Source organism: Cheilinus undulatus, linkage group 11 (assembly GCF_018320785.1).
Source record: "Cheilinus undulatus linkage group 11, ASM1832078v1, whole genome shotgun sequence".
In the NCBI taxonomy this organism is placed as follows: Eukaryota; Metazoa; Chordata; class Actinopteri; order Labriformes; family Labridae; genus Cheilinus; species Cheilinus undulatus.
The window spans coordinates 12,232,386-12,250,738 of record NC_054875.1 but is presented as its reverse complement, the minus strand read 5'-3'; the positions used below and the strand labels follow the sequence as shown (position 1 = coordinate 12,250,738).

Here is an 18,353-nt window from a genome sequence, read left to right as displayed (position 1 = left end):
TTTACATTTTCACTAATATTAAGGAGTTATTATTCTCATTCTGTGATAAAGTAACCAGTAGCATGTAGTGTTAGCTTCATTTATTTCTTCCCTGTTTGATTTTAAATATTTTAGCAGGGGTCAAAGTTCTGTGTTCTCTAAAAATGTATGTAATGACATTCATGGTCAGTGATGATCCAGCATGAAACAGAGCGAGGAAAAGGAGTTGCTATCGTAATTTAATGGTGAAAACAGCCTTACCTGTGAGCCAGTTCATGCTTTTAAAATTGTTAATCATGGGTGACAGATGCTTGGGTGTTTTTTAAAGTGGGATCTAGACCCCCTTTGGGGTCACTAGTGGGACTCAGAAACTTGGAGAGAAGACAAGGAGCATTGAAAAAAAATTAAAATCAACTTGCAGCTGTATTTATGATCAGGGGTGCTCCAGACTTAAGATTTACGGAGGTGAATCTGATTGGTCAGAATTTGCACATTGTCCACTAGTCGTTGAATTTCTTCTTTTCCTCTTATATATCTCTGTTCTCATTTAAAACATGAAAGCTTAACTACATTATAAAACTTTGTCTTCCACACTTGTAATAAGAAATTATTCTATATATAAATTAATCCATCCTTTTTCTAACTGATTAAGTTTATATCATGGTGACCTTAAAACTATATTACTCGTGGGGCGCAACGGTAGTCGAGTGGTTAGGGCGCGCACCATGTACGCAGGCGACCTGGGTTTGAATCCGGCCTGTGGCACCATTTCCTGCATGTCTCTCCCCGCTCTCTTCCCCGTTTCCGAATCTATCCACTGTCCTCCTATTTCTAATAAAGGCACGAAAAAGCCCAAAAATTAATCTTTAAAAACAAAAAAACTATATTACTCATGCCCAGGTATGATTTAGAAAGATGATGTTATGATGATGTTTTGTGTCAGTGTTAAAATGCTTTCAAGGTTTCCTTTTGTAAAATAAAATTTGAATCGATAAGCTAATGTCCGTCTATCAGCACAATTAAGAACAGTAGTAAAATGAGCCTTTTCTCTGTTTCACTTCTGATTGTGCAGGAAGAACGCAGAGGGAGTGAAGGATGCAGCCAGCAACACCAAGAAGGCGTTGAATGTGTCTGAGAAGGCCATCAAGAAAGCAAGAGCAGCCCTGAAGGAGGCTCAAAACAACCTCAACAGCAGCAGAAATGCCACAGCCGAGGTACAGAAACCTGGAAATGCTGCTTTGTGATTTTATTTGTTGTTAACTATAATCAGTGTAGATGGAGGTTCACATATTCCCCTTACTTCCACTGTTGAATCAAAGGACAGGACGGCTGTCTTCAGAGTGCTTCTTAAAACTGCTTATTGCTTCTTTCCAACATCAGAGCTCTTTATTCTCCCAGATCTCTTTGTTTGCCCCCTAATTCTTACATTTTTGTCATCTCCTAGGTGGATGAGAGGCTGAAGCAGCTGGAGGAGAAGCAGATGGACATCATGACACGTTTAACCAACCCAAGGGCGTAACCATGGTATAGATATTGGGGGGGGTCCAAATGATATTATTTTTTTAAGTGCATTTCCCACAATTCACAATTTTCATATATTGATGAAGATTTGCTCATCCAGAACATAGTTTTGAGGAATACACTGACCATTTGAATTCACATTTAAAGAACGGTCTGCAATTTCTCTAACATAGCAGCAAATAGGATGGCTTCCAATGAGGAAAACTTACATACCTAAAGCATGTTGGTTTAAATATTGTGATTGAAACAATAAAAAGGTGCTATGGACTTTTAAGTAAGTCAAAGTGAACTTACATTTTGCTGATTTGTCTCACAATAAATGTCTGCACATTTACACTGAAAAGTTTCATGTGAATGAAATCATAGATTAAATTAGAATTAAATGTTAAATCTTGGTTTTTTTCATTTTATATCAGGCAACAAAACACATAAACACATGAAGCCTGAGTTAGGCCTGGGTGATATGGCTGAAAAGTCTATCACGATAGTTAAGTTTCATATCGAAAATGATCGATATTGAAAATGGTTGACCTCTTATAATGACATGTACTTTTTAAGTATTTATGAAAAACAGGCAAAAAAGTTTCACTTCTTTAATTTGAACTTAACCACTTAAACCACTTTGTCAGGTAATAGCTAACATAACAATATAGACTTAGAATTCATTAGGTATGCCTGTACAATCTATTAAAATCCAATACAACAACTCTGCCATAAATTCAAATTTTACAAAGCTCCTTCATTCTCAGTTTTTGTTGAAATTGTCGAAAAAGGTGATAATACTACATTTTCTCTTTTATAGAAAAGTGTTCCTAGTATTGCCCACTCAATTCAAATACATGATACATTACAATACATTTTAAAAGTTTTTCCCCACCAAAATTAAGCCTCCGGATCCACGGCACCGGATCAGATAGGTTTCCGGTCAGTTGCGGTCCAGCTGATACGCAACCATCCTATTTTTGCCGGATGCCGGAGCTGCGATGCATAAGTTTTCATGCATAAAATTCAGCGTAGGGCGGATCGAGCAGGACCGGAAGTTGTGCACGGAAACTGCCTAAAAAGCCCAGTGACTTTCGAAATAAAACAAACCGTCTCAAAATCAGATCGTATTTAGCTGGACTACAAAAACAAACTGACATAAGGAGCAGAACCAGACCAGGAGTCAACAGGTTTGAGGTTTTACAGCCCAACATGAATGAAGAGAGGCTTATCAATGGAGTGGGAAGCGGTCTGTGACTCCAGTTGTCTTTTAGTCATGCAGCTACTGAACACGCAGAGGGTGAGATGACAAAAACAGTCAGCACGATAGGAGCTGACGACGTATTTTGGAGCATTATTCAGCCCATTTTCCGACAGGGTATCATGCTAGCTACCTAGCTTTAATACTGAGCCATTTAAACGTGATATTTTTTCACATTTATTCAAAAATTGGCGCGCTCTTTTTGACCATAGCACTACTTTTTAGGTGTCTAGTTGCTTACCGTCTGAACAAAAAGGCGAATGTCCGCCTGTTGGTCCTGCTTCCTTCTTTTGGCTCCTACTTCTATTTGTTTATGACCATAATGACCACCAGTGACAGTCGGACTGAGCAGTTTTTCAAACAAAGCCGGCGTTTACGGGCTCAACAAGTGTACAGTTGGGAGGGGGGTGGTCACACAGTTTTGTTTCCCTTGTTTTTCCTAAATTGAAAGTAAATCAGAAATAACAGGAGACAGATCCACTACAGCCAGGGTTCATAAAAGGAGGGCATATCATACGTCACATATTAAGATATAATAGGCCTATTATTGGGGGGGGACAGATTGGTATTTTTCCAATACTATTTTACACCAAAGTATATGCTGGTTACGCCATAGCTTGAGTGTAAATAGAGTAGTTTCTCTCCTACAGATATTAAATACTCATACACAAGACACAGGGGCGCAACTACCTACTTTCTGAGGGGTGTACGGATACATCACAGCCCCCCTCACCCCCAGCTTAGAGCTGTGAGAAGCTTTTCAAAGAGCTGATGAATTATGGGTGTCTGGATATTTATATTTCATATTCGGACATTTACTGTAGTTATGTGACTTTGTTAACTTAAAGGGATGCTTTCTATTTTTCCTCTAATTTTTGATACTTTTAGCTAAAGGGGGAGGGTCCCCATGTTTTTTCTTTGCCCTGGGCCTCCAAATGGCTTAAACCGGCCCTGCCTCACACCTGCAGCTCCCCCTCACAAATCGTTCTGCCAGTTTGTTGCTGTTTCTGCCCTTTTGACAGTATTTATCATTAGTACGTTTAAGATCAAATAAAACACCCATGTTTGGACAAGTTTCACTCAGTTTTACATTATTTTAAGAAGTGATCCGTGTGTGTTTGGCTCGTTGATGATGATGCGCATAACGAAAGTCATCATCAAATACGAGTGTGGGAGAGCATCGGCAGGAAATGACTGATGAAATGTGTTAAAACGAGGGCATTAGAAGCTTCAACACAACACAGCACATCTTTATGAAGGTGTTATGGACTTACTGAAGAGACACGCTGTCAGCGGACGTCCTCTGCGCTCTTTTACGCACATTCCTCCGTCCTGGGCTCACCCGACGGTAATAATACACAAGTTTTCATTTGAATTTGGCAGTTAAAGTCTGTCTTCTTTGTGTGGACTTAGATTTATTGACTTGTTGCAGTCTTTAGGCTACTGCTGACAGTTTTCACGTTTATAGAGGATTTCAGGAGGATTTTTTTAAAGTAAGCCTTATAAGAGCCACGATTCAAATGAAAGCACCCGCGTGCTCGAGGGAGCGCGCACTGGAGCGCCTATAGTGTGTGTGTGTGTGTGTGTGTGTGTGTGTGTTGGGGGGGGGGGGCGAGAGGAGGGAAAGTGAAGGAGCGGAGGGGCGCCTGATCAGAGACGTGCCTGTTATTGATCATATCGTTTACACATGCGCAAACAGCTGTTAAATACTGAAAATGCCGACTCGAAATAATTTTACCCGCATTGCTTTGGCGCTCCTATGCGCCGCATATAGTGCATACCCACTTTTTGCGCCACTGACAAGACATAAAAATGGGTCTGCTCAACCCGCGGACAACAAAATCTCCCCGCGGCAGTACGTTAAAAGTAGCCCAATTCCGCGGGAAAACCGCGGACCGGGCAACCCTGCTGTTTCAGTCATCTCTACCCAGATACCAAGACGTCAAATTCCTATTGGCTGAGACAAAGGGAACGTCAGTGCCCCCTCCCTCTCTTCTCCTCATTTCAGCGTTTGAACTCTAAGAGGATGCACACAAAGTGCGACTGAGTTTAGAAACAAACATAAAGATTGTAAATTAGTCAAAGTTGAAGAAGCCACGGGTCACAATGAAGACTGTGATGTTTTTGACTCTCCTGGGATTATTCCTACATGACACGACGGCAGGTGAGTTCACATTCAATCAAGTCCATTTATCGTAGAGACAGAAATGTTTCATGTCTTTGAAAACGGAACATTTGAGCTTCATTTAATATCATTTGCTGTTTAGTTTCAGGACTGAAGATTGTTGAATTGTTCAAAGTGAACATTAATATGAAGAGATGAGAGATTAATATCCTCCTAAGACCCGGCAATTCATGTTTGTCCACTGTAGTGGACATGAGTCTGAGACCTGTAAGTCATGCATAATTTGTAGAATCTATCTAAATCCTGCTGTCCCTTTAAGAAGACATCCTGGGCTCTCTAATAAAACCAAATTTGATGGGGTGTGGCCAACACAGCACATGCACTGTCTTTTCAAAATGGAGGAAATTTAAACTTTCATGTTTTATAGCAGAAAGTGGGATAAGTTGACCATTTTTTGCAGATATTATGTTACTGTTGCTAAATACGAACTTTTTTCTTTAAGATCACAGTCTTGACTTCATTTTAGTAAGATTTTTAAAAAACCACAGTAATTTTACCCCTTTCAAAACACAATTTTTATTTGATGTCCATTGTAGTGGACATCGTGACTTACCACCCCCCATTTTTAATACATCAGGGAACACAGGGCTATAGATTCATTAAACACAGACTGATATATTTCAAGGGTTTTATTTCTTTTGATTTTAATAAGTAAATAAAGTATGAACATGTACAGCGCTCAGTGTTTGTTTGGGGCTCATTTTGGATGAATTGCTGTAGCACTGCAGCAATAGCATGGAGGCAATCAGTCTGTGGCACTGCTGAGGTGTTATGAAGCCCAGGTTGCTTTGATAGCGGCCTTCAGCTTGTCTGCGTTGCTGGATCTGATGTCCCCATAGATTCTCTATGGGGACATCAGATGGCTGAAAACACGGTGGACCAACACCAGCAGATGCCATGGCAGCCCAAATCATCACTGACTGTGGAAACTTCACACTGGACTTCAAGCAATGTGGATTCTGTGCCTCTCCACTCCTCCTCCAGACTCTGGGACCTTGATTTCCAAATAACCTGCAAAATGTACTTTCATCTAAGAAGAGGACTTTGGACCACTGAGACCACAACAGTCCAGTTCTTTTTCTCCACAGCCCAGATAAGTAGCTTCTGACGTTGTCTCTGGTTCAAGATTGGCTCGATTCAAGGAATGTAACAGTTATAGTCCAGGTCCTGGATCTGTCTGTGCGTAGTGTCTCTTGAAGTCTTCAGCTGCAGTCCACTCCTCAAGAAGATCCCCAAATTCGTTTCACAGTCCTCACTATCCTTTTATTTTCCACACTTTTTCCTTCCACTCAACTTTCTGTGAACATGCTTGGATACAGCACTCTGTGAACAACCAGCTTCTTTAGCAATGACCTTCTGTGGCTTACCCTCCTTGTGGAGGGTGTCAATGACTGTCTTCCAGACATCTGTCAAGTCTGCAGTCCTCGCCATGATTGTGTAGCCTACTGACCCAGACTGAGAGACCATTTAAAGGCTCAGAAGACCTTTGCAGGTGTTTGGAGTTCATTAGATGATTAAAGTGTGACACCATGAATCTCCAATATTAAACTTTTTCAGAATATTCTAATTTTCTGAGACACTGAATTTTGGGTTTTCATTAGCTGTAATCCATAATCATTAACAGTGAAAGAAATAAACACTTGATGAATCTATAGACATGAGTTAAGCTTTTTGAATTTAATTACTAAAATAAATCACCTTTTTGATGATATTATTTATTGATATGCACCTGTATGTGCAACATAAAGAGTTTTTCTGCCATGAGTTTGAGTATTCTTGGATGGTCTGCTAAGTTTACATTGTTGTTCAAATGTTTATTGTGGGAAGTACCAGTAAGAATATTCCAGTAACTACCTGCCCTTAGTCAAATATGTGTACATTGTAGCTCTGATTGCTAGCTGGCATCTTTTCATCCTTTCACAGAGAACATTGACAATTGAAAGGTGCTGCTTTCCTCCTTTATACAAAGTAAAATGCATTCAGATGTGTTTTCTCCATTTAACTGTCTTACTCTGCTTTAATCTTTGTGAAATGAAAAGAATGTTTGAAAGAAATCCACATGAAAACGAATTCAGTATAAAAAAAATTACATCCCTATATTCTGTATCAAGCAAGACCCGATGTCCACTACAGTGGACAGTCTGTAAAAACATAAAAAAAACAATGTTTTTGAAAAAAAAAATTTGCAACATGTTTCTTTCAACCACAATTCTTAAACTATCGTAAAAATATCCACAAAGCAAAACCTTTTTTCCTCTGGGTCTCAGGAGGATATAAAAATGTTAATTCATTGATTTTGGTCATGATCGTTATTTAGTTTCGATTTTGTCTATAATGGTAATAAACATTCACAGTCATTAAATTTCATCTTGTTTTAAACTCAAATATCTGCACAAACATTGTTCTGTTTTTAAAAAGTCAAGCTGAACCGTGTTGTCCAGATAATCCTGATCTTTGTGAATGTTTGTGTTTTAGTTTGGTCAGATCTCATCACACAGCAGCTATTTAATGTGATTGATGTCAAATATCAGAGCGTTTAGTAGATCTACACAGATAGATCTGCTGACATCAGCTTTGTGAGGAGATTTTGGTGTCTGCATTGATGTTGTTGGATTTGTAACGGGACAGTAAATGATGTGTAAAATGATTGAGAAGCGCTGTGTTGATTCCAGTTTGTCCACCAGAGGGCAGTCACGAGTTTATTCCTGAGCGGAAGTGTCAGCGCTCAGTTTGGATTTTAGTCACCAAAATCAAATGTTTGAATGTCTGAAAGGATCAACTTTGACATCAGCCTGAAAATTCAGGATTGATAAAGCTACAATGTTTGAGTGCTTTATTAACAGGGGTAGATTTACTCTTGAATGTTTTTAAAACGTGTAGAAGTTCTAAAACAGCATTTATTTATTTATTTATTTGTACTATTTATTATGATTTTCTGTCTTTTATGCCACTTGTCAGTCCTGTTGTTTCCAATAAAGATGAATAAATTTTTAACAAAAAAATGATCTGCGTGTATACAGAAGCCGAACACACTGTTGGCTCATGTTTTTAATGAGATGGAACTGAAATGGAAATGGAACTAAAAATTATCCCTATTAGATTTTTTTTTTCTTAAATCATGCAGCCCTAGTCAGGGGGCCAAAAGTGGGTCACAAAACTCTTTCCAGTGTGTCGTGATTGTGTACCAATAAAAAATTTGTCAAAAAGTCAATGTACAGAAGCCCTAGGTGGACACACCATAAATTCAAACTTGTATTTTTTAGGTTTTTCTATGATGATGAGTAAATTTCAGTATTTTTCTCAAGATTTCCTCTCATTTATCTCTTTTTCCTTACACAACAAAGCTGTTTTTTTCCCAATATAAGTAGAAATTTCCTCTAAAATGTCCCAAATTTCCATGCTGTCTCAGAAAAATGGAATAAAATAAGATGTATGCGTGCACATCCCACTGTAATGAAGAGCATCTTAAACGTGTTTGTTTTGTCCTGTCTCTTTGCAGTTTAGACCCCAAATGTAACAAAACATAACTGAACAATGTTTTTGATTTCATAAATTAAAGTGGTTGGAAATTAAAAAGTATTAGTGTCATGATTTCTCTGAAGGAGCTGGTGGTGGGTCCTGATGCCTGACCAGTTGAGGACCACTGACTGAGAGCATCTGTTTCTGTATTATTGAATTTAACAAAGGATTATAGAGTTTATTTAAAATAATCTGTTTAGTTTAAGTTCAGTATATCAACAATAGTTGTAGAAAACGTTCAGAATCAGCACATTAGAAATGTAAATATACACAAATATCTGACTGTCCTTTCTCATGTTTCTGTGATTGTTTTGATTCACATCAGACTTAAATATCAGAAAAATATTATAATCATTAAAATAAGGAAACTTAAAAACATCAACAAAAAATGATAATAAGTCATTATTTGACTTAAAGATGACAACAGTGAAAACAACCCACATCTGAACCAAATAAGATGGATTAAAATTTTTCTGGAAAAAGCTTTAAAGAAATCAAACTGATGGGTGGTTACTGATCTAATCATTGATGTTTTAGCTACTGTGATATATTAATAGATGTTCTATGATTACAGAGAAAAATGTGGTCTGTTGAATGTAGAAATGAGATTGAATCATTCAGCAGGTATATTTTGGTCCAAGGTTTTCAGATATCAAATAAGGAGAAAATGAGATTATAAAGAGATAATAAATCATACAGACATTTATCAGAAATATTCAAGAGTTTAGAGATCAACTTTTCTTTAATCTATGAATGAATTTCAGTATTTAATGAGTGTGAAGAGATTATTAGATTGTGTTGAATGTTGTTTAAATCTGCTGGATAATAACATTGTTCAATGATGAATAAAAGTGTGAAATAAAAACTGAACTGATGAAAACATTTTCTTCTTACAGTGACTCACTCTCTGCAGTATTTCTACACGGCATCGATTGAAGTCCCAAACTTCCCAGAGTTTGTGGCTGTTGGCATGGTGGATGAGCTTCAGATAGATTGTTATGACAGTAACATCAAGAAGGATGTACCCAAACAGGAGTGGTTTAAAAAATTCACAGAAAGTGTACCTAACTACTTGGCAGTGGAAACTGGGAAACAACAGGGTCACCAGCAGACCTTCAAAGGCAACATTGACATTGCTAAGCAGCGCTTCAACCAAACTGGAGGTGAGTTTGTGTTTGTCTTTAGTTTTATTTGAGTGTAAACAGAGTTGAAATCTCAGAGTCAGGAGTGTGTTTTCTCCCCATGCTTGAATCAGTCTGATGAAGTCTTTTCTCTGAAACAAACAGTGGGACTGAACAGAAACATGAGAGAGACTCAGACTCCTGGATGCTGCTGTGCTGCTCTGATTGAGTGTTTGTGTCCATCCCATAATAATCCCCAGAGATTGTGAAGACTTGATCTCCACTAGATGACATGAGAATAAGTGGAGTGAAGTGTCCACAGTGAGCTGGTCCATATTTCCTGTCCTTTAGAAAAGCTGATGATCACAGCAGCTTAACAACACACAGCAGATAGAGCAACATTACTGCCTGGTTTGTCAAAGTGAGGAGCAGGACCCTGAATGGGACACAGGCTGCTTGTACTGGGTCCTCACATGAGAGGAGGAGCAGCATGTTTTGATGGAGCTGAGTGACAGGACGACATGATAAATGTCACATTGAGATGAGACGTTTAAAGAGTTGAAGAGCGCGACTCTACTGTACTAACCTCACTGTGTCCATAATCAATATAAAATAGAAGTGATCAAATCTATGAGAAGAACAAGTGCAGATTAGATTAGACTAGATTAAATCCACCACTGTGTGTCTATGTCACAGTCAAGATGTAAAATAATGACAGACTGTTGTGTGTTAGGCAGAAAAAGAAGCAGTTTAAAGATTGAATGAGTTCATGTGACGTTGTTATGGAGCGGTTTGACTTTTGATTGACTTTGAACAGATGAAACCATGTCATGATTGATAAAAACAGAGCCAGGACATAATCAATAATGACAGACAGGAGGAGTTTGAGCTGTAAATATTGAGCAGAAATCATATTTGATGAGATGAAGTCAACTGTACTGATTGACAGTGCCCATCCCATAATATACATGTATAGATTAAATCTAGATTACAGTAGATTAATTTAACTTTACCAGTGTTTGTATGACAGAATTAATAATCTGTTTTATATGATTGTAGATTAAATCCAGCTCAGTGTTCTCATGTAACAAATGAAAAAGTTCACCCCAGTTTTTGTTGACCTTTTAAAATAATCCAATGTTTGATGAATAAATCCAAATAATTGTCTAATGAAAGAATCTTTAGTGTGAGCTCTTAATAAAAAGTCTTAGTCCAGATAAGATGAGATTATCTCCACTGTTCTGACCTGAGTGTTGGTCCGTCCTCTCAGGCAGCATCAAACAAACATCTGCAGCAGGAAACAGCTGTTGTTAGTGTTGAATGATTGACAGATGGATGAACCAATAAGGACACAGACGTCCTCCCAGTCTCCATAATGGTGGTGCTGGTCTGTGCCTTATTGTGAGCAGCTGCAGTAACCCACTGCCGAACACTGTGAGGGCTGAGCAGCACCAGTCTACACACTGATCCTGGACCCAGACTCTCCTTGAGTGGAAACTTGTAGATCAGCTCTGGACAGTGGAGTGTGGAGTTTGTCCCAGGACGAGGGAAATGTTGGACTGATCCACAGGGAGTGGATGTTCAGTCCAGGATCAGTTTAATCTGATGGTCGCCATGGAAACTCAGTGTTTGTGTTTGAGAAAGAGGAGTATTGAACTGTGTTAGGATCTCTCTCTCTCTCTGAGCCGACCTCTCTGTCCACGTGATGATTGGCTGTGAGCGTCTTCCATCCAGCCAATCGCAGCAGGAGGTGTAGATGCTCTGTGTTGGTGTGTGTGGATCAGTGTGTCTCTGTGGTGAAGATGTGAAATCAGCTGATCATAAAGACTGAGCTGTGTTCTCACTCTGCTTCACTGACCTCTCTCTCTCTCTCTCTCTCTCTCTCTCTCAGGTGTACACATTGCCCAGGAGATGTACGGCTGTGAGTGGGACGATGAGACTGGAGAGGTTAATGGTTACTTTCAAGATGGTTATGATGGAGAAGACTTCATTGCTCTGGACATGAAGACAATGACATGGGTCGCTCCTATACCTCAGGCTGTCATCACCAAACACAAGTGGGATCAAAACAAAGCTAGGTTAGATTATCTAAAGAACTACCTCACCAAGGAGTGTGTTGACTGGCTGAAGAAGTATGTGGACTATGGAAAGAGCTCTCTGATGAGAACAGGTATCAGATGACCTGATGTGGTTTTATTTTGACAGTGTCCACACATTTCCTGTATTTTTTAATCCTCTGACATCACAGTAAATATTTCACACATTTCTCTTCTTTCATGCTCTCTCTTCATCTCTCTGCTTCCCCTCACTTATTCCTACATTTCTATCTCTTTCTCTCTGCTGCATATCTGACTTTTTCAACATTTTCTCTCTTTTTATTGTTATATCTCTCTGTTCTCTTCCACCTTTCCAATATAACTCAGCCTCCCTCACCTCTCTACTTGTGTCTTTGTCCCCTCTGACCCCTCCTCTTTTCTTTATTCAAAGATATTAATTTAATCATGTTTATTAGAATGACATCTATACTCTCTATGTAGTCTTTGTGTTACTGAGGCGTTTAAATCCATGACATCAAGCAGGAATAGTGATAGTAAATAAGAGTAAATGATGATAAAGAAAGTCTAAACAGTTGGGTCCGTCTCTCTCTCTCTCCCTGATTTTCTCCTCTATCCTCTGTCCTATCCAAATAAAGACATAAAGCTCCACAATAATGTTAAATGAGAGAAAGTCTAAACTGTCTTTCTGTGTGCTCTCCAGACCTCCCCACAGTGTCTCTCCTCCAGAAGTCTCCCTCCTCTCGGATCACCTGCCACGCTACAGGTTTCTACCCCAACAGAGCCGTGATGTTCTGGAGGAAAGATGGAGAGGAGCTTCAGGAGAACGTGGACCACGGAGAGATCCTCCCCAACCCTGATGGATCCTTCCAGATGAGTGCTGACCTGGAGCTTCCCTCTAGAGACTGGGAGAAGTACGAGTGTGTGTTTCAGCTGGCTGGTGTGAAGGAGGACATCGTCACCAGACTGGAGAAAAGAGAGATCAAAACCAACCATGGTAAGACCTGGATCAGACGTGATGAAAGAGGGAATTTTACTGTAACAGTCGTGTGCTGGATGAGAAGTTTTATCTCACAAACTTTTCAGATTTGATGTGTTTTTAAAAAAGAGTTTAGTTTATTGGAGAATTGTTTATATTATCAGTTTTCTTTTCTCAGTGCTGACAGAAAATAAGTGTGAATATGTTTGTCAAAGCTCTCATGGTGCTAAACATCAACATGTTGTAAAGAAAGCAGCGTTCAGATAAAGCGAGACAACAGGACTAGAAAATGAGCTCAAACATAGATGGAGGTTTTATTTACAGACACATCAGGATCAAAATTCACATCATCAGGACAAACAGTGTTTATTTCCAGGATGATGGTCTGCAGATGTTCTCCTCCTCTAACCTGCTTCATCGTCACAGGTTGTAACTGTGGTTTATTGATTTCTGATCAACAGTGGATCCCATCAACATGATCATCCGCATCATCGCTGGAGTCCTGATTGGTGCAGTCATCCTTGCTGGCGTTGGATATTGGATTTACAAGAAGAGAGCACGTAAGAGACACAAACACAAACTTTGTCCTGTTTGTCTTCAAAGTGATTACATTTTAGACTTAGAGTTGGTTTCTTTTTCAGGATGTTAAAGTGAAGCAGATTTAATCTCTGTTTGAGTACAGTTTGGTTTGATTTGGTACAGTAAAGCCCAGAATAGTTAGTGTTTCCACAGACACCCGTACCCTCACTTGGTGGGTGGACTGTAGGGGGTTTGTAACGTCACAGGCAGCGCCAGTCTCTGCTGTTCCAGAAAGTTCAGACTGGTGACAGAAATCAGTAGGGAGTTATCAGTAAACAGATTTAATCTCTGTTTGAGTACAGAGATGCTTTAAATCAAACTCAGTCACAGCAGGCGTTAGATTCTGGATTCAGGATTAACCTGAGGGCCCAACAGCGTCATCTTTTTAACCATAAACTATCAGCCGGGTTTCACTGGTAACAAATTTGAAGTAAAAAAAACATAGCACTGCTGATAAATGATTCTGACATTAAAATCGTTAAAAAAGATAAGTTTAAAGGCTCACAATCTGAGAAAAGTCAATTAGTTCAAAAAGGTCAGAACATGATATTGAAATTGAAAAATGATGTTTTTTTAATAGCAAATATATTCAAAAGAAGTCAAAATCAAGAGTTTTAAAGTTCAAAATATGAATTAAAATTTGTAATCATGAAATTAAAAATCAAAATATGATTCAAAATTTTAAATTGTGAGTCTAAAAGGTCAAACTATGGGATTATGAGGTCAATGTTTGGAGTTGAAAATATGAGATAAAATACAAAATAATTGGTTAAAACGGTCAAATATCACTTTAAAATTAGAATTATGAATCTTAAAGCTCAAAGTATTAAATGAGATGTCAAAATTATGAGTTGAAAAGCTCAAAGTATGAAATTAAAAGTCAAAATCCTAAGTTTGAATCCTAATTGTGAGATGCTAAATTGAAAATGTGAAATTAAAACACAAATTAATTTCTTTTCCCACATTCCTGACTTCTTATTTAAATATTTTTACTCCTTACTTCAGATTTTGTGACTTAACAAGGATATCTTTAATCATCAAGGATAAGTTCACATTTTTATACTTGAGGAAATCTGTAGACCTCAAACTGATGGGCCAGTTATAACAGAAACATGAGATTATCTTGTGGGCCGGATTTGGCCCCAAGCCTTGAGTTTAACACCTGTGCTTTAAATGACCCTTACACCACTGTGGCTGATAGACTTGGCAAATTTACCTACCAATAAACAAAAAAATGGCATTTAACTGACTGTTAACTTTCAATAAAGGCAGAGACATCAGCTAACAACAGACTGTAGTGAGATGAACTGCTCTGTGATTTTATATTGTAGTGTTAGAGGGGCGGGGTCAATTCCCTGCTGTAGGCTCGTGACATCATGAGCCCCACATGAAACCCAGCCAGGACAGAGGTGAAAAACTTTGTAATAGTCCAAATTCAGAATTCAGTCACATGTAGATCTCATTGTTTTCACATGTTTACAGCGACCATATTCCAACATTTGTAGTGTATACAGACAAAAACTTTGGATTTCACTTTACAGGGTCGTTAATAAAGACACAAGATGAATCTGGGCTGTTACAGTAGATAACACAAACATTTATTTAGTGATGAATATAATCTGAACTTAACTCTATTCTCTTTCCTCTGACCTCAAAGGAAAATGAAGACCTTAAATTTCAGCAGATCAACCAGATGGTCAAATATCTAAGGTGACAAGGCATCTAATGACTGTGGATAATGTTTTATAGCTGTACATGAAGTCCTGTGATGTCAGATTAACACGGCTGGTTTTATAGGTAAAGACTAAAAATACTTCAGGAAACCTGATTTGTGGCCACATATAAATATCCACGGTCCAGGAAACAGTATGGATCTCTGTTAGGTCCAAATATCCCTGATTTAAGTGGATATGAGTGTGTTTTCTCCTGTTTTCACCCACTCCTCTCAGAGCAGACAGATGTGTGGGTCGGTAATTTGGGACTCTTTTCAACTTTTTTAATGGAAATGCTAATAAACGCATACCATACTGTACCAAACTGACCCGCTCAGTGGAAACGACCTGTTGTTTCATGGCGACACGCAGAAAGTCGACTCAGCTGCCAAACTTTGTGGGTGTGTTAGCGCTGCAGCAAGATGATAACAGGGAGTGGAGAAAGAAAGCGTGTCAAATCTAAACCACAGAAAAATGTTTTATTGATGTTTGATTAGGTAGATGAGCGGATCATAACAGGAAATCAGTGACACAGGCTAGAAATGTCAAATATTCCATCAATAAAGTTTTTTTTCTGCTTTCCGTTTCAGCCATACGCCCTCCATCTTGTAAGTAGATCCTGATTTGATTTTGTTTAATCAGAGCTGAAATGAATTGTGTTGATGAGAAGGGTTTCTGGAGAGTTCTCTGTTGTAAACGACAGTCTCAGCTCAGAGTTTGATCCATGCTAACTTTGTTCTTCTGACCTTACAGCCGTCAGCGACTCTGGTGTGGAACAACAAATGCTTGAGAAACCATCACCCTAAAAGACAAAGACACAAGCCTGAACTCAGTAAGTTTCTTTATTTCAGTCTAGAATTGAGCTGATTTTATTGCTGATTTTAAAAACAGAGTCCAAAGAAACCTCCTGAGATTGTTCCTTTATTATTGACACATTCAGTCTGACAGAAAATCTTTGACTTTTATTGATATTCTACAGAAAAGTGAGACTTGTATTTAAAGTTTAGAGAGATGATTAAAATAAATGCACTTAAATGAACTAGGGCTGCAACGATTCGTCGACATAATCGTTTGTGTCGACTATAAAAATTTGTCGACGCGGGAATTGAAGTGTCGACGCCTCGTATTATTGTTTTTTATATTGGTAAAATCTAGTACCGGCCGGTAAGGACTCATCTGTACTTGCAGTTCACTGCACGAAGTGGTGGGGGCAGTATTGCTCCCACTGTTTACAGTATTCACAGAAACTGAGAAGAAGAAGTTAAGCATGGCGGAAATCACGAAGAACACACCAAAAAGCCGACCCAGAGCTTCTAAAGTTTGGGAACATTTTACAGAAAACAAGTCAACTGCAAACTGTGTCAAGTCAAACTCTCATACCATGGCAGCGCTACGGCAAGGCACGAACACCTGAAAATGTAAACACACTGTAGCTGCCGCGTCTTCAAATACCGCGAGTGGGCAAGTTTGCAAGCTGCATGCATATCTTTTAGATCTTTTGCATTTAGTTACTGAGCCCTTTGTGCTTCAGGCACGAGGATTAATAGCCTACTTATAATGTTGGTGCCGTACGTTAATCAGTTGGAAAACCATCTTTGATATTTGTTAGGGTAACTGTTTTTTAAGTAACGCTATTTAGAGTGCAGTTTACTTTAGTTATCAGTTCAATACTTTTATATTAGAGGAAAAACAAACCTTGACGATATAGCAACTTGACATGTCATGTCAATTTGCTAAAGAATTAAATTTTCAGAGGTGTGCATGCATAAGAAGGCAAGATAAAACGGGGATCCAAACTAGTATGCCAGATAGCCATGATTAGTCGACTAATCGCAAAAATGATCGCCAGATTAGTCGACATAAAAATTAATCATTTGTTGCAGCCCTAAAATGAACAAATCCTGGTTAGCTCAGACCTCAGTGTTAACATGGACTTATAAATCTTGTTCAATAAAGTTCTCATAGAGTTTTTCTTTCTTAATTCTCTGTTTGATCCTCTTTGTCTTTTTCTGCAGGTTTATGGAGACATTTATCACTGAAGCAATGAGCAGATCTAAAAATTTCTCTGGTGCTCCATTTGCTCTTCATCATTGAAGACATAAACTGATCAGGGAAGAATTTGATTTTAGATCCTTATTGACTGAAAAACAAAAAACAAGATTGAAAATGTGATGACAGGCTATGCCTGTCTCCTGTCGCACGCTGATGACGTCAGATGCCGTGAATGTTGCTGTGTTCAAATCGCGCCAGTTTAAGCTCTTTTTGTGTTGTTTTTGCATGCCTGTTTGTTTATACAATAAACTGCTAGTGACCCTAAACATTTGTTATGTCCTAGCTCTAAACATGCCGCTTTAGTTTTGTCTGGATCACAAAGTATCGGACTTTGAACACGGAACGGGCTTTCTGCCTAAAGACACACAATGTTTACACTAGCAACAGGCAGTCTGGTGTTAACAACTTTGAAGCAATGCCTCCACTTACCTCTCTGCCTGACTGTGCCGGGTGCTGTCAGCTTACCAAAAAAATTGCCGAACTTGAGGGTCGGATTTCCAGTCTCTATCAAATCCAGGAGGCTTATAATGGACTCTCTGGTCGCTGAGGCTTCCCGTTTCCCTGGCAACAACACCACACTTCCCTGGCTCAGCCCCACCGCTTCCTCTGAACCAGCTCCTTCGATGATATCATCGGTCCAGGAGGACAAGGACTGGCCTGGGCTTGGTGCTAAGCCGAAAGTCCAGAAATGTTCCACACCAGCTCCCCGGGACACTTGGACTGTCATCCGTGGGAAAAGGCATGGTAGGAATCCTTCCCGCACTCCTCCATCTGGATCTCCTCCTCCAGCTGGGACCATTCGGCTTGAAAATAAGTTCGACATTCTGGGAGAAAAACATCTGTCCACGGACAACCCGGAGCCTCCTGTTGGTCCAGCTCAGCCGCCGGTAAAACCACCCTCGGTCCCGGGCAGATCCTCCTCCCATCAGTCTGCAGCCGCTGGGCACCACACACCGATACAGCTCGCCAAATCCAGGGAAACAAACACCAAACCCTCAGGTGAGCCCCAGCATCAGCCCACAACCCTGGTTATAGGGGACTCCATTATCAGACATGTCAGATCTGGCACAGCTATAACACGTTGTTTTTCAGGAGCCACAGTCCGGGACATTACCGATAAAACCATCAAGGTACTGGCTACTAATCCAGAAATCAACAAAGTCATAATCCACGCGGGGACAAATGACATCCGTAAACAGCAGTCTGAACTCCTGAAAACAGACTTCCTCCACATGTTCACAACACTGAAAAGATCTGTGAGCCACATCCATGTGTCCGGTCCTATTCCATCCTATGGCCATGGCTGTGGGTGTTTCAGCCGGCTGCTGGCGCTGCACACCTGGCTGTCATCAGCCTGTGCTGCTCACGGCATCTTTTACATCTCCAACTGCGACGTCTTCTGGAATAGA

At 39.5% G+C, this 18,353-nt stretch overlaps 2 protein-coding genes across 3 annotated transcripts in view; both read left to right on the top strand.

The window, feature by feature from the left end:
- Positions 1–871: 871 nt before the first annotated feature.
- LOC121517118 (laminin subunit beta-4-like) overlaps positions 872–18,353 on the top strand; it is a 34,325-nt gene continuing 16,843 nt past the window's right edge. The window contains exons 1-3 of the mRNA XM_041798650.1: positions 872–879; positions 1,052–1,193; positions 1,424–1,482. Of these exons, the coding sequence (XP_041654584.1) occupies positions 872–879; positions 1,052–1,193; positions 1,424–1,482 (209 nt within the window). The remainder of the gene's footprint in view (positions 880–1,051; positions 1,194–1,423; positions 1,483–18,353) is intronic.
- LOC121517478 (major histocompatibility complex class I-related gene protein-like) lies at positions 4,750–17,040 on the top strand. Of its 2 annotated transcripts, XR_005992554.1 has the most exons (9): positions 4,751–4,907; positions 9,344–9,610; positions 11,460–11,738; positions 12,326–12,619; positions 13,063–13,161; positions 14,838–14,890; positions 15,483–15,500; positions 15,646–15,724; positions 16,908–17,040. XR_005992554.1 is itself a non-coding variant. In XM_041799281.1 (8 exons), the coding sequence occupies exons 1-7, from the start codon at positions 4,850–4,852 to the stop codon at positions 15,696–15,698; spliced, it is 1,068 nt and encodes a 355-aa protein (XP_041655215.1). In that variant the 5' UTR covers positions 4,750–4,849; the 3' UTR covers positions 15,699–15,724; positions 16,908–17,040. The 2 variants fall into 2 exon arrangements, 1 of the variants encoding a protein (XP_041655215.1); XM_041799281.1 differs by lacking the exon at positions 14,838–14,890 and having other exon boundaries at positions 4,750–4,907.